Source organism: Rissa tridactyla, chromosome 1, assembly GCF_028500815.1.
Source record: "Rissa tridactyla isolate bRisTri1 chromosome 1, bRisTri1.patW.cur.20221130, whole genome shotgun sequence".
Taxonomy (NCBI): domain Eukaryota; kingdom Metazoa; phylum Chordata; class Aves; order Charadriiformes; family Laridae; genus Rissa; species Rissa tridactyla.
Window position 1 is genome coordinate 66213606 of NC_071466.1, and position 17268 is coordinate 66230873.

At 40.0% G+C, this 17268-nt stretch overlaps 1 protein-coding gene across 2 annotated transcripts in view; it reads left to right on the top strand.

The window, feature by feature from the left end:
- Nucleotides 1-17268, top strand: part of MYO16 (myosin XVI) — a 327046-nt gene that overhangs the window by 282618 nt on the left and 27160 nt on the right. For both annotated transcript variants that reach the window (XM_054193468.1, XM_054193479.1), the window contains one exon: nt 14289-14447. In XM_054193468.1, the coding sequence (XP_054049443.1) occupies nt 14289-14447 (159 nt within the window). The remainder of the gene's footprint in view (nt 1-14288; nt 14448-17268) is intronic.

The window sequence follows — 17268 nt, forward strand, 5'->3', positions numbered from 1 at the left end:
CATCCATGCTCAGATTGGCAGAGTGATTATTCATGTGGATTCTAAAGTGAAAGGAGCAAAGGAAATATGATTTTTCCCTTAACCTGGATGAATTTCCTTACCATCAGCCTATTCAAATAAAGACTTAATGCCTTCTCTCCTTCCTGCTTGTTAAGAAAACATTGGCATGGATGCTTGATTTCTCTGTCTGAGCAAAAGATATTGTAAAAGATTGCAACCCTGGATTTAGGTGCCTGAGAAATAAAGGAAGACCTTTCTTTTATGTAGGTCACCAATGCACAGGCTTTCAAGTTTTGTGAATTATTGTTACTGTTTCAATGCAAGTAGATCTGTATATGCAAGTCTACACATGCTTCAGTGACCTATTCCTTTCCAAAACAGTTTAGTAACTTCTATAGTAACTGCAGAAAAGGCATGCAAACAATAGTTAACAGAATATCAATACTGTTCAAATGTTTATGCAATATCTTTGGCATCCATTAACTATACGAATCCCTTCTTTACCTGCTTCCTCAGTGAGGTATTTCCAAGGCAGGTAACTTCACATATCGGTGAATTATTCCGCATTCCCCAGTTTAAGTGCTGAAAGTCACAGGAAGATAGTTACAGCTGACAAATAATACAAATATTTAGATGTGCCTAGTTGGGACTAAAGCTTCCCAAATATTCTTTATTGAAATTGGCTCAAAGTTGGAAAATAACAAGATTTAATGTGTATGTATGGGGAGTACTGTCCTGTCAAAGGCAGGCATCCCTTTGATAGCTAGTAAATAATTTCCCTCTATCAGCAGATTAGAGTAAGCTATTGTGCAGCTAACATCTCAACAGTGGATTGCAAATTAAATCCCCACTGGGGTTTCTGAGATAAAATCCCAGTCCCTTATCCTCTAAGCCACTCAGCTTTTCCTCTTAAGCAACTTAATAAAGATAATATTCATATCTGCATCTCCTTATTCCGACATTATATGGATACATTGTAATAGTTTTACTTTCTTTGTGGCAAAAGCTAACAACTTACTTACAAAACATGAGTAATACAGAAAGCCATGTTGTCACCTTTTATCTTCTGTTACCTGTGAATGCTGGAGGATTGATTACATGAGGCATTGGACTCCCATACCATCTTTCAAGTAAAATTCTCAAAGCATTACAATTTTGATGAATTAAGTTTCACAACACTTCTCAGAAAGAGATTAATATCTTTTTACATAATTGCCTTAATTACCAGGGAGTGAGGGTGACTTTCTGTGACTAATTTTCAGATTAGATATCTAAACACAGGAGAGTCATCACTCTCTGATTCACTATGGACCGCTTGCAGCTCTCAAGCTGAATATCTTGCAGTAGGTACAGAAAAGTGGGAGAAAGCCAAAGCACTGCTAGTAAGAGTTTAATGCAAGTCATAAAAAAAAGGCCCATACTTGGCTAGCTGCAGGTGTCCTGTGCAGAAGATTACAAAGGAGGAGACAGAACTACTGGCAATATGGTTGCCATCCAGCCCATGCTGGGTGATTTTCCTGAGGAAATAATTGTGGTTTCCATTACTGCAGCAGAAAAAGGCGTTAGAAGAGTCTAGAGAAAGTATCCTCCGTTCCTGTTTGCAGAATATCTATGAACTTTTTTACAGCCTGAAAGATACCAGCTGCAGTCTTCTGTATAAGTTTGCATCTCTGTAGTCTTCATCTGTAAGTCTGTCATTATCTGAATAATTTCTCACAAAAAAGTTTTGTTGTTTTAGGATAAATACAATATACCAAGAATAATTTTCCATTTCAGAATCTCTGAAAACTAGTATATTTTACTGCTGAAGAGTTTTTTGTGGTTTTGTTATGACAATTTTTTTTCACTGCAGGGTTTTTCTTTCTGATTGATTTCACTGCTTGCTCTTACAGCCTAAAATAATGTAATGTGTAATTTGCTTTGGTTTTCTGTTCTGACATGGAAAAGAGGCTTTGTGTGTGATTACCATAAACAATTTTAACCTGAAGATTATTAGAAGAACAAATCAAGTCTCATTTGTATTTCAGGTGAAAAGACAATGGATATTGTCATAAACATTTACTATATTTATTTTGCATTTTAAATACTTGTATTAAAAATAAATCAAATACTTAGCACTCCTCCATACATTTCCAAAGCCTGTATCCAGTCAAATAGATGTTGGAGGAGACTGCGCAGCCCCAGGATTACACAGGAAATATCACTGCTTTTTTTACATGGTCGTATACTGTAAGTAAGCCTTTTAGCGGCCTTCCAATACCTGAAGGGGGCCTACAAGAAAGCTGGGGAGGGACTGTTGGCAAGGGCATGTAGCGATAGGAGGAGGGGCAATGGCTTTAAACTACAGGGGGGTAGGTTTAGATTAGACATTCCGAAGAAGTTCTTTACAGTGAGGGTGGTGAGACACTGGAACAGGTTGCCCAGAGAGGTGGTGGAGGCCCCATCCCTGGAGACATTCAAGGCCAGGCTTGATGGGGCTCTGAGCAAGCTGATCTAGTGAAAGATGTCCCTGCTCACTGCAGGGGGGTTGGACTAGATGACCTTTCAAGGTCCCTTCCAACCCAACACATTCTATTGTTCTATCTACAGCTGTCAGAAAAGGATCCTGGAGTAGACGGACCCTTGGTCTGACCCAGTACAGGCTCTCTCCTGTTCATACCTAGTCACTGCTTAACAGGAAGGAAGCTAAGGAGAAGTAATTGCACCAACTCTTCTGTTTTGTTTACATGGTCCGTTTCTGAGAACTGCAGGCATTCCTTTTAAATTACCAATTCTTTTCTGCTTTCTTTGCATTGGGTTGGTTTTACTTTGTGTCGCCTTCATCCTGTCTGGTACTGGAGCACAATAACCACACCATACTGCTTCAGTTTACTGCATTTCAAGCCCATAGATTTTAAAAATATCCCGCCTTTAATAGTGACTTTGATCATTCAGATAGACATTTACAAGATTATTATTATTTTTGTAACAGTGTGATTCAACATCATTGTGATGCAACATTCACCATCTGATGCAACATCATTGTTCCAAATTCAGCAATGGTTCAGAAGGTTGTCTCATTACTAACAGTGTTGTGGGCTTCTTTAAATAGTAAACAGTCTTCAGTATTTTTTATATGTAATCCAAGATGCATAGAACTTCATTTAGGAACCACTACATCACTAATTTTAAACCAAAGATACATTAATATGAGAAATGAGCCATATCTGAGAGAACAAGGAGGTTGAATTGTAGCACACTTTCATTCCTGATACCAGTCAAAAATATGGCTATTTGGCAGTAAATGTCATATCACTTGATTTTACAGGACTACAGGCATTTGGGATGTAGTGGGGATTGAAATTTGAACATACATTTTGGTGAAAGTCTCAAATTGAGTGAGAAATCTGTTCAGATGCTTTTAACTTGTTTACATCCATCTCGGCATTAAATCATCTTTTGCATAGAGCCTCAGTAGAGAACAATAATTCCATTTCACAGAAAATGTCAAGATTGTGACATTTGTTTTTGTTTTGCCCTGGAATGGAAATCAAGCATTCTGAAATTCTGGGCAGAAATAAATATTCTTTCGTGTCCAGTCTTTCAAAAATGTTTGGAAAGTATTGAAATGGTTTGCCTCACACATAGTAAAATTTTTCTTATTGGAAATGTTAACAATTAAATGTGTTGACTTTTTATTTTTGGACCTAGATAAGTTCAAGAGCGGCCATTTCAACACTGGTCAGGTTGATATTTAGGGCTACGTCTACACAGCAACCAAAGATGTGTTATAAACAAACCAAGCTACTTCTAAACTCACTGGCTCAGGTATCCAAGATCAATGCAGTTGTGACTGCGCAAACTCCAGCCCCTCAGTGATGACTCAAAGTTCTTGGTAGGACTCGTGCAGCTCACCGTGAAACTCTATAGACCCTTGTGTGGATTGTGTTCCAGTTCCAGCATCGGCATTTTGTGGGGCTGGAGGGAGAAGCAAGAGAAGACAGCTAGAAAGAGACTGGGAAAAAGACTTGGTCATAAACATGAGGGTGCCCTGACCGTTGTGCTCTCTCCACACCACTGCACTCTGCCATTGAGAGGGTAGGAGCACATTTGGAAATGGATCACTGGAAGTAAGACTAGCAATTTGAGGCATCTGTCTTCTCCCTGGGCCCACTTGTGAGTGGGAAAATAAAGACGCCTTTAAGTTTAGCGCTCTTTTGGCTTGAGTTTTCATTCTATTTTAAAATGAAAAACATGAAAATTAATTTTATCCTTTCTGTGGTGCAATTTTTAAAAGAAAAAACATATGAAAAAATTAAACCTGAAGTTCCACGTTCAATTTCTTTTAGCTCTTTCCTTAAGGGTTAGTTGCAGTATCATGCTGACATACTAGTAGTATGTAGTGATCGTTTTTAGACACAGGTTGGATATATTTGTGCAAGGCATGGATGCTTATCACAGTTTATCTGTGATATCCATATGTTCTTGCTTTGAGGTTCACAGAGGTGTCATTGACCATCACTGTATCCCTTCAAAATGAACATAAAAACAAGCTAAAGAAATATCTAAATTCAGTTTTTATTTTACAAGCTCACTTCAAAAGCAAATTGAGAACATTGTCCAGGAGGTTTTCCAGAATAGCTATCCCTGTTTGGTAGGCAGGATTACAGTACAGGTGATCCAAAATATTCCTTGGGTTGTTCCTCAGGATCCGCTCAAACAATTTACCTGCCCAACACAGTCACTTGCGCTAAGACTTTTTCATTGCAATTGATGCCAGAGCTGGTATAAGAGAGATCCTGAAAAATCTCTGTAGAAGTATTTTGTGGGAAAAGTAAATAGAACTGATGTGATGCTGTTGGCAGTAGCAAATCCCTGTCTGTTTGTTTGTTTGGGGGTTTTTGTTTGTTTATTTTAACAATATTTGCAACTGTGTTTGAGGGGGAGGAAGGTTGAGACGGTGTCTGATCACATAATTCCTTCCAACAGCAGCCAAAGCCCAGCAGTAATGGCTGTTCTGTTACTGAGATACCACACACAAATGTAAACAAACTTAAATGTCTGCCTTCAAAAAGAACTGCTGCATCCACATTAGTTAGAAGAAAACAGTTTTAAAAAGGGAAACTGTGTTTCTCACCAAATTGCCTCCTCCTTTTCCAGCACACCAGCAGTTTTTTAACCACATAAACACAAGAAATAGACTCTTTGGTCAGCCAATCAACACAACTAACAGTAAACAAAACTATTACAGAGTAAAATCAGCTGCTTGTTTCCATATTAGATTTGAAAGGGTGGGGAACATGGAGGGAATAAATGTTTCTCCTAAGACAGTAAATTGTCCCCAGCAGTTCTGCCCTCCTTCTTGCCCTCTGTGGTTGGTAATGGACCTCAGAAAGGTCTGTAGAGATCAGTTCCTAGAGCAGATGGGGTGAATGAAATCCCCAGTCTCTGAAGCACGTGCACTTGGCTGGACTTTAGCACACTTGCAGCATTAAAAAGGTGTTCCAAGTTCTTGCTCAAGATACTGTCAAGCAGCCTTCAGATATTCTTCATCCATTACCAGTATTTAAGAAAGCCGTTTTCTCCGCTTCAGCAGCAGTACTCTTTGTCTCTTGTTGGGAACAAGCATAATTCAAACAATCCGAGTCGTACAGACTGGGAAACAAGGCACTTGTGTTACCTATTTCCCCCATCAACTCTGAAAGTTTATCTGATCCAAAGTTGTCCCTAACTTTACTTCTAGGAAGGAAGGAAAGATTCGCAGCTTGTAATGATTGTCACTGAAATAAATATAAAATAAGGTCACTATCTTTCCACCAGCACAAGTCCATGAGAGAAGAAAGCTTTCTGTCCTGGGTGTATACTTTCCGTAGCTGTGAAGTGATTTACAAAAAAGTGATTGAGCTGCTGGTTCTTAAGGGCTGAACCAGCCAGACCTAGAAGTTCCTGTAGTCACTTCAGCAACTTCCTTCTCACTATCATCAGCCTTATCTTCTGAACTCTGGCTGATTGGTGTCACACTAACACAATATTCTTCAGAGGAGATCTTTACTTCCAGCAGAGTGAGTTTTGTCATTTGATGTTCTTCATGGCCTGCGCCTCCCTCTTTGCTTTCCAGTGTTCATGTGGAGCTTCAATGAATGCAGCTTCTCAGAGTGAAGAAGCAGCAGTCTGTTTCATAGAATCATAGAATGTGTTGGGTTGGAAGGGACCTTGAAAGTTCATCTAGTCCAACCCCCCTGCAGTGAGCAGGGACATCTTTCACTAGATCAGCTTGCTCAGAGCCCCATCCAGCCTGGCCTTGAATGTCTCCAGGGATGGGGCCTCCACCACCTCTCTGGGCAACCTGTTCCAGTGTTTCACCACCCTCATTGTAAAGAACTTCTTTGGAATGTCTAATCTAAACCTACCCTGCTCTAGTTTAAAACCATTGCCCCTCATCCTATCGCTACATGCCCTTGCCAACAGTCCCTCCCCAGCTTTCTTGTAGGCCCCCTTCAGGTACTGGAAGGCCGCTATAAGGTCTCCCCATTTCTGTATTTACCTGCTCTATTGAAGAATGTGGCTCCTGGAGCAGCTTGTAGCACCATCTGATAGCTCCACTTACACAGCTCAGAGGGAAAAGGTCCTAGAAATGACAGTACAAATCCGTTGCTGCCTATCCTAGGAGCATCATTGCAGGGGGAAATCCTAGACAATTGCTGCTGTAAGGGTAGGCTTTGTGAGGTGAAATAAATCAATGCATAATTATTGCCTCTGACGGCAGCAGCAGCCGGCAGCACAGCTATGAGGGTGAGACAGGCAGTACACGCTAATGGGCTGGGGGAATCCTGTCTTGACAGTTTTCATCCTGCTCCATTTCTTTCAGCAAATAAGATGCTTCTGTTTGCCTCCAGCTCTCAGCAGACAAAGTAAACAGTCATGCTACAGCAGGTCACAGTGTGACTTCATGTGGGTAAACTGAACTACTCTGAAGCAATATGCATTTATCCAGTGAAAGGGCACCCAAGACAACATGTGCTGAGGGCAGCTAGCAAATGCCGTGGACAAGGAATGTATCAACAGTAAGTCGGAGCAAAACAGGAAAAGCCAAGTGCAATTGTAAGGGTGCAACAAAACACAGTGGTAAACACTTGAGCCAAAATAAAACGGCCTTTCTTATTTAACCTTCCTCTCCCTCTCGTTCGTCAAAAAATACCTGCATGATTTCTGCATTCACCATCCTTTTTCTTTTTTCCCTCACTTCACACTGCCCACTTACCACAGTAAATATAACAAATATTCAGGGTTGGCTGCTAGGATTTGATGTATTCCTGACTCTCCCAAGAAAGACGGACAACACAGATCAGAAATCCCTTCTGTCTGCAACGTCTTGTCTTTCATATGCTGGTTAATAGGGTCCATCAGTTCTCTCTTATTCACATGTATGATGACAAGCTGCTTGATTTGAAATTTACATTTCATTGGATGCCAGCCACAGGTTTCAAGGAAATCAAGCTTTTTAGCTTTTAGCCTCCATGGTAGCCCAGGTACAAAAAGCTTCTCCTCCTGTATTACAGGAATTTATCTGCCAGAATGTATGTGTTTTCCACATTTCACAGTTGCTAATAAAGTCTGAATAGCTGTGGATCTTGATAACTAAAACCATATATTGATTATTGGTTGCAGAAAGTCATGTTTTCCATGAATGAAAAAATAATGTTTAACATTATCCTGGGATTTTTTAAAGGCATTAAATGATAAGAAAGGGAACTATTTCCCCCTTTTTTCATGTATTTCTTTCCATAATTGTATGTGTTATGTATTTTTGTAGGTTTCGTCCCTTTGTAGAAAAGCTTTTAAGCTTTTTCTATAGTATTTGTGGTTTCTGTTTTATGGGGCTGATGTTTTTGTTGACCAGGACGGAGATTGTTTCTTCTTTAGGACCTAGATACATCCCACCTAGCTTCTGGCACTGAAATTCCTCAGCTGGGAACTCAGCTTTAGCTCTCTGTTTACTTAATGAAAAGGAATGTGTGCCTTGAAAGAATGGTCCAGGTACAAGTCAAATCAGATGAAGCAGGGTGTGTGACTTCCATTTACACTAGAGCAAAACGAGGGAGCGCCTGCTCTCCCCATGCAGTCCGGATGAAACTTTTAAACGTGGCTTCAGCAGAAACTGGACAACAGTTTAGTGCCCCACTAGCCCCATCTGGTTTGAGGTTGCTTTTCTTTTATGTTTTTCCTTTTTTCCCTGAGATGGACTTAACTTCGGCCACTCATTTCTGATTGTGGTAACTAGTGCTGTCAAGGTGAAGGGCTGCGTCTGTTTTAGTAAGCGAGCCAGTGCCAGGGAATGCCCTGGATGTGGCAGCTCAATCCTCTGCACAATTGAAGTGCCAGAGCAGTCCCTGGCACGGTTTTGGACCTGGCAGGCTGGCTCCTTTCCAGACGGATCTGGGCACAGTTCAGGAAATGGCACAGGCCAGGGACTATTCCCAGTAGACAACTTGGATGCAGCCTCTCTTCTGTGGAGGGCATGAAAGTGCAATAGCGTAGACACGGGTCTCTTACCATTTGCCTCAGGGCCGGAGAACAGTTATGATCGCATTCAAGTTACCGGGATAGACAAAGCAAGAGGCCCTCTGTATTTATTCTGTATTACGAATCCCTTGGTGCTTTGGCAGTGCTGCACAAAGCATCCAAGGTAAGCATGAATCTGATCCAAAACCCACTGAAAGCAGTGGAGGCCTTCTGTTGTTATTAATGAGTTTTCAGTCAGGCTGTAAATGAGCACTAAATGTTAAAAAGGAGAGGTATTTAAAAAAAGAACATACAGGGACAGATATACGTTACGGATATACATACTTTTAAAGAAAAGAAAGCAAAACCAAGGCCTTTGACAGAAAAGAAAAATACAACCCAACCAAGTTAGTTACTGCTGGGCTTTTAATAACATCCTGTTTTTTCATGTCTTGCTGCACAAAGAGCCTATGGTGATTCCACCTAAATGCTGATATAGTCATTGATTTATACTTTGCTTTAGACGTTATTAAATAGGCTAAATATATAATTTCCTTACAAAATTAATAGTTTCTCCAAATGTTTCAGTATTGCACTTTAATCTGTCATCTGAGTAGAGCCTCTACTGGCCCAATTTCTAATTTTGTGATAAGAGCGTTAATTCAGCCTAAATACTACTTACGAAATAACTATGATGTTTAGGATCCTACATTTTATGTTTGAGAAAAGAGAGCTTCATAGTAGGATATTTGGAAGTCATAGCTCAATTAAGAGTTTGAGTTATTCTTTTGACAAAAAGTTGTATTGTGTAGACTTTCAGTGCCTCAGATTTCTTTTGAGTGAGATAATGACTCAAAAAGGAAAATAAAAAGCAGATATATTAAATCATTTCCATGATTGTCATACTCTGACTTTTCTTTCCAAAATAAGTGAAATTTCATAAGTCCATCCTGTGCCTTATGACTTAGTCATGAGTTTTAAACTCATCCTCTTCCAGGAACGCTGAGAATAACAAGCAAATGTGGATTTCACGAGCTGCGTCTTTTGCATACCTTTCCTTTTACACTTTTCAAGTAATGTTGATGTAATTAATTATGGGTCTATTGAAATACAGAGTTTGCTTGTAAGGAAATAATCGTTACACTTTGATTTGTCATACTCTGATTAAAAACACTGTACACGTGATTGCTTCCAGCTATTAGCTATGCTGCAGTTGAGGGGCAAATTATGCCCCCAGTCCAAATATCCATACATCCTTGGAGCACATACATCCTCATTAACTGCAAGATTAGTCAGAGCAGAATTTGTCTGAGTCAGAGATATCATTTTGGCAATGTCACTTTACTGAAATAATAACCCAAATGCTGTTTGCTGTTGCAAAGAGTCTGTAGGTTTTCACTTGAAGCTTGTATTCCTTTTATAATCATGAACTCCCACCGTGCTCTTACAGCTGATACCTCTCTGTAGCTAGTCTCTCACAAGTAGGCATGGATGACTCTTCAAATAACATTTATTACTAGCTGGAAACTGTTAAGATACTGTTACTTAAAAAAAAAAATATATGAAACCTGGTAAATCCAGCCATCTGGTGAGAACAACAGAGCACAAGTCTGAACAAAAAACTAACATTGAGTGTGTTGGTGAAGAGGTTTGACTGTAGGAACCCTAGTTTTTTCTTTTCCGCTCTCCTTAAGTATTTCTGATAGTTTCAGAAAGTTGATAAGGGATGAGAGCGCAGTGCATACTGGTATCTGCAGGGATTCATGGCAGCAGGGGGAGGTTGACATTAGTGTGGAGAAAAGTCCAAACTTCTTTATTAGATGACTGAGAAAATGTGACAATGAAGTGAATTTCAGCCCAATTCTTGGTTGATAAAATAGGAATCAGTAGGGATTTTCTGAGTCTTTAGTGTTAAAGGGAAGCTTCCCTATATCTTTTATTATTGTCCTGACAGTATTCCTGTCTAGGGTACCACTGTGCAATGATAAACTGTGTGGAATAGAAATATTATGGTAAAAAGTCAGGAGACACTTTTGCTATGCTCAGGGATATTTTGGGTAGTGGGCAGGCAGGACAGAGAAGGCTACTCCAGTGCAGAAGATAAAGCCAGGGTCTTCTGTCATGTTAAAGCTTCTTGAAGAAAACATATACAAAGTCCTGCACCTGGGAAGGAATTACCTTTTAAAATGGGGACAGACTGTCCGGGGAGCAGCTCTGGGGAAAGGGTGCTGGGTTCCCTGGGAGCTGGGCAGGAGGCATCAGCGAGCCCCGGCAGCAGAGGTGGCCAGCAGCATCCAGGGCTGCATCAGCAGGAGCACCACCAGGAGGTCAGGGCAGGGGTTGTCCCCTCTGCCCAGCACTCGTTGTTAGACCACATCTGGGTACCGTGGCCAGGTTGGTGCCCCCCCAATGCAGAAAGACGTTCTGCATGAGCAGAAGCTGGGGCAGCAGGGCTTGTCCATCCTGGGGCAGAGATGGCTTCGGGGGCACCTCACAGCCACCCCGGTGCCTATGGGGAGGGATGGAGAGGGGGCAGCTGGGCCCTTCACAGCCGCGTGTGTCAGGGCAACAAGGTACTGCAGGCATGAGCTGGAACGAGAGGGGTTCAGGCTGGAAACCTCTCCCCCCGACGACCGGCAGGCCAGGGGGCAGGCAGAGGGACGGGCTGCCCAGGGAGGTTGGGCAGGCTCCATCCTTGGGGGGTTTCAAGACCCGGCTGGGCAAAGCCCTGAGCAGCCTGGTCTGATATGACAGCTGGCCCTGCTTGGGGTGCACAAGGGACCGCCTGAGGTCCCTTCCAACACGAATTGCCCAGTGATCCTAGGTAAGTTTTGCGGCACTGGGACAGTACCCTGGTTACACCTGACTAAAGCATCCTCTTGTTATCCTTTTTATAGAAAATATTTTCTTCAGAAACTCACGCATTTTACACAAAGCCCAAAATAAATGAAAAGTACTTGTTTGCTAGGGATACACTCTGGCTTCTCCCGGAGTCTTTTAGAAGTTAACCGACCTATGCGGTCACACTTTTTCCATAGACTCACATGAATCTGCTCCAACAAAGAGCTGAAGATGACTATATATAAAAAATTAGTACTTTTATATAATCCCAATTATTTTGAAACAAAATATAGGCTGCTTCTCTACCCCCAGGATTAATTAAATAAGACACTCTGCAGTATATTTTCTCTGTATAATCTTCTATTTAGAAACTGAAGGGATGCATTTCTTACAGTGACTGAATAGAGCAAATGGGATAACAGATCTCTATCTAGATAGCTGTCCCAAAAGATAGGCTGCATATCGGTCCACTACTTGTTTCTGCCAATTTTGGATGATACTTTAGCTCAATAGTAGCTATCCACAAATCTTTGTAGTATTTCATTGTACAGATATAAAGGAGAAAAGATAACCTACTTTTCCAAGAGCCCTTCATGAATGCCATGAAAAGATATCAATGTACCTATGAAACAAAAGGCTGCTGCAAATAGGAGGGCAAGAAAAAGTCTTTCTACTTGCACATTCTCAAACGTATTGCAGATGTCAGGGAAATCAATAAATCTTTCGGATATCAAGAAAAATAAGGATCCCAGCCACTTCCCCCGAGACTTTTTATGTAAAAGGTGACACAATAATTATGTAGGTGGATTATGATCTATAGGCAAGTGCACTGACTATTAACATCTAAAAGTGACATTTCCTTTTCAGACAAATTTAATATGAGCTGCAAAGATGCATTTTGCAGTCAACTTGCTCGTACAAAAGCTAAATCAGGCATGCTCTTATAATTGTACTGTATGCATTTTCCAGCTCAGACTCTGGTTCTGCCGCCTCTCCCAAGTCAGTTACTGTGGGTAGAGCTGGCCTCATTTTTTCAATGCATAGCACATTTGCCTAAATGCGCAGTTTATGAAACAGTGCCACTGAAACACTCCAATCAGATCTGGCAAAAAATAATGATCAGGGAATGAGGGCAAGGGAAGGAGCAAAAAAAACCAACATTGAAATGTTTTATTCTGACAGCTTGGAAATGAACTTTTTGACTTTTCAAGACAGCTTTGTTGTTAGAAGAGGAAATGTTGAGAAAGATTCAGAGTTAGATAACTGAAAGCTAAACAAAACTAAGAAAGCTCTTTTCAATGAAACGAAACATTTCAAGTTAACCAGAAAGGATATGTAGGTTTTGTTTCATTAATTCATTTTTTAATCGTTGGTACTATGTAAACCAGGTGGGGTTTTTTCACTTCAGGCATAAAAATGAAAAATTGACCATGCAGTCAACATGAAGTTTGAAAATCTGTAGGCGAAGTATCTGTTACCTGGTAAAAAAATGTTTTTCCTGTCCCCTTGAAAAATGCTCATGTGCTTAAGACATAAGAATATATCATATCTTTGGGGGAGCTCAGGATGTCATTGGAAGCATGGATGAATGCTGTAATGTTGGTTTTAATAACTAGTCTTCTGACCTCCGTTGGTTGTTGCTGTCATTATGACAAAGCTTAAATAGACACAACCAAAATAAAGGAACAGCTCTTTGAGAGCTGTCATAGAAGAAAAATTTCCATTTCAGAGTGTTAAATGAGGGCCTCTGCACCCAGGTCAGCCATAAGATGTCAGCCCTCAGAGGGGGTGGAAAGAGTTAGGACAACTGAAATGGAGCTAAACAGAGACCTGCATTCAGCTTTGTCTTCTGTGAAACAAACCTAATTATAGCAAGGAAAAAGTATGTATATGTTCACTACAAAATGAAGAGAAACACAGAAAAGAGAGAGAAATCCATCAACAACTGCATAGCCTTGCCATTGCAGCATTTCCTGCAGCCTCAACTGCCCTGCCACACGGGGGTGGAGTGGGGATAGACAGGGATATCAGAATTGCAGTGGGGGTCCCTCCTACCATCCCCATCTGTTCACAGTCTTGTCTGCCAGCTCCGCGCCTGCCTCCGGCGCCTGAACTCCAGTGAGGAGCACCGCTTGGGCACATCTGATGGCCAAGTCCTATTTTTTGTGGCACTCTGGGCTGACAAAGCCAGGCAAGCTCAGAGCCAGCTCCGGGCACTTTGCTGGGAGCTGCTCCGCTTTGTGTGGATGTTCCATCAGTCAGAGGGGGAAGGGTTTTGCCTTTCTCTTTGGAGAAATGCCTGTGCACTGCAAGCAGCTTGGGAACTCCTACAGGATCAGGCCTCCTCTTGATATCTTGAAGAAATTTTAACTAAAAGGCTATGACATGACAACCTGGAACTTTACAGAAAATGACAGCTGATGGCTGGAGAGCCCTGAGGCAGGGTAAATAATGCCCATAGGGAGGCTCTGCTGGGAGGAATCTTGCTACATATGGTTTCATATCAAAGGCTGTTTCATTTCTTGTGGGAGGAGATAAGAGAAAAAAATAAACCCACGTTATAGCTAGTATCAACTAATGCAATGGTGAAAGACGTTGCAGTGACGACAACGGTATATGAACGCATGTGAAATAGCATAGAATCTAAAACAAGGCAATATAAACGTTTCTTGAGTTTTTTCAGCTGATATATGTGTGAAAAGAAACAGTACAAATGAAATTTTGTTCATGCCTTTCACTTCCATAAACTTTAAATGACTGTAAGTGGAACACTAGAAAAAAAAGAAAAACCCTGCAAAAATCACTGACTTAAACATTCCACATTTATCTCTGGACTCGTGAATTTAGTGATTAATTAAATTAATTTGATAAAGTAATTTAGTTTCTCTGTGTTAGTTTTTTTCTAGTTACATGTGAAAGCCGCTGGTTAGTAGGAAGCTGACAAGCTTTTTCTCTGTTTGTGGCAGGTGCTGAAACGAATCTGAACTTGAGGAGCAGGGAAGATCCAAATACATCAGATATTGGATCAGAAACCCAGGATAAAAATGCAAATAACCATGGAACTCAGTCATCTAATCCACTGTCCAGTTCTGTGACTGCTGAAAATGGAAATTCAGTATCAAATGGTAAGCAGTTTTTAATCCCAAAGCTCTTCTAACATAAAATTGCTGAAGTGTTTCCTTGAGTGAGCTTTTTAAGATATAGTCAAGCTGGAATCTTCTGAGTTGTGAAATATCTGTGTTTCTGGAACCAGCTTAACTTTGTATGTGTGAACTGATAAGCCCCTCTGCAATAAAAGCTGAATATGAAGAAAATAAAACAGCCTCTGTTGAGGAATTAGTAATTGGCTCAGCTCCAAGTCGCTAAGCAGCCTGAGGCATGGAGGACTGAGATTTGAGATTTCTGATCCTGTAATCAATACAAATGGGACAGAAAATGGCAAATCAGGATCTCCCTTTGCTACAGGTGCCTTACTAGTGAATAACAAATTGTTTATTATTGCAACAAGATGATCAAAGTGGTGGAAGAGCAATGTCAGAACGAATGAAATGTTTCAAGATCCTAAAAGCATAAATGCTAAGGATATAACACCAGTATTACATAAAGTCACACGTACAAATACACGAGCATGAATAGACACAAGACAAATATTTCTTTTGATGGAATGTGGAGAAGCAGATGTCTAAATACATGCATGGCAGTGGGTACAATTATCTTCATGCTGAAAACTGAAGTCTAAATATGATTTGTGTAAGCAGAACAGTTGCATAGCCTTTACTGTTAAGGGCAGAACTACACATAATGCAGTTGGTAGTTTGGGAGTTATACTGGAAAAATTAAAGGGAAAAATATTAGGTTAAGCGAAATACTGAGTTTTGTTTTCCGAATATGCTATCCTCTTTCTTTAAAAAAAATTAATACTAGACCTGCTTAATACGCAATGTTTTGAAATGAAAAATAAAGCTTTATCATCAAAATGAAACATATCAAAATCAAATAATTCCTTTCTTTTCAAGAAAACCTATTCTCCAAATTCTGCAGTGCTTGGCCAAAATAATTCTTCCTGCTCTCTCTGATAATCGAAGCAGAAAACTCATCCAGTCTGAGAAGTGATACAAGTATCAAAGTGCATTCATTCCTGTGTGGAGCCAGGAACACACTGTGACAGAGGAAAAAGGCATCTTTGTCCCTTACAACCGTGTCCCCATTTGTATCAGTATAATAATTTGGGGAGGAGGGGAGCATATTTTCAGTATGTATAACAGCCAGGCTGTTAAATTAACACAAAAACTGTTGGTAGACCGAGTCTTTGATTCCTTTCTATGTAGGATTTTAACCATATATTCTGATGTCCTGATGGGACCTGTGGGAGATCAGCTTTTTGTAAGGGCAACCATTTTGTCCCCAGACCCCTTAATTGGGAGTTTAATCACAAGAGCTCTGTTTCTTACGGCTTAGAAATGAAATGATGCTTTACGTTTATAATTTGTGATTATTATAGTTGTTAGTAAACGATCTTAGTTAGCGAAAGAAATAGTCATTGCTTGAATAAAAGGCCAACTAATCGGTGCGATGGGCGCTTGTAATTGTTTGTGTGAAGTTTTTATCAGTGTATTTGCAACCACTAGTAGCCAGGGCTGTTCATATTGATAATATACAATATCTACTATGCATAATCTAATTATCTTTAGATTCTATTATTTTTAAACTATTTGTATGTGGAAAGTTTAATCATAAAGGCGTAATGTTGTACAATGGAATTTTCCAGTAAGACACTTTTTCCATTGAAAAACACTGATTCATCAAACTTTTCATGGAAGGTTCCCAATTTTGATGCAGCCTTGGTAAGGAATGGGTTTGAGATTCACTGTATATTATGAGTAGAAAAATAGAAAAAAAGTACTTTTAGGTCCGTCAGTATCCCACTGGTTAAGGAATTAGCATTATTTCTGGTATTTCAAGGTTCAAATCTATATTTTGCCTATCAGACTCTTGTAGAAATGATGCAAGCTTTGATTTCACCCTGATGCAGAGGAAAAGCAGATTATAAATTTTGTGATACAGAATGCTACTTTTCCAGTGACCCTTAATAATAATTGAAAGAGTTGACACTATGGAAAACTTTGGTGTACTTTGATTGCATGAATTTAAAACCAGTTTGCTTAGGAAAAAAATCCTTCCGGGATTGAACCTTAACATCGTCATGATTTTGAAATCTGTGTCTTGTTGGATACATCTAGGCCATACTGATATTTGAGAATGTGTCATGAGATGTTTCCATGTAAAGTACCTCTTCATTTCTTTGTTACTGTATACCAAACTCCTCTACCTATGAGGAAAATAAAACCTGAAATGTATTATTAAATAGTTGATACCGAGACTACAAAACTCTCGGATGTAGAGTAATGTGCTTCCCGCTGTTACACATTGCAACTATATAATCTACTTTCCAATGATAGAACTAAAGTCTAGATTCATACATTACTCGTAGAGTTAAAAGAGGAGCAATTTCTTAAATAAGACTAGTCTTTTGCTGTCATGAATGAAGTGTCAGCACCACTCCTCTAAAGTATCGTGAAACTTAAAGTCACTCTGGTCATAAGAATAATCATTTTGATGAAGATGTTAATCTTACTTACAATCTGATGAATTCTTTAGAAAACCATTGCTAAGCAGCTAAAAAACTGTCTGGCTCAGCTTCCAAACAGATTAATGCTGTGTTGCTTTCAGAAGCTGAGTTTAATTTCTGGCACTGCTGTTCAGATTTCTAATAGAAGCTGATTTTTTTTTTATTTTATATAATGTAATCCTCTTTAGTTTATCTTTACTATTAGGAGTAACACCTTTCTACAGCTCTGTGCTATCAACTGTGACTTTTCTGCCACAAATCTTTCACACCTACCAGAGTTTTCAGTCTGAAAGAAAGAGCTTTTTTTTTGCTATTTC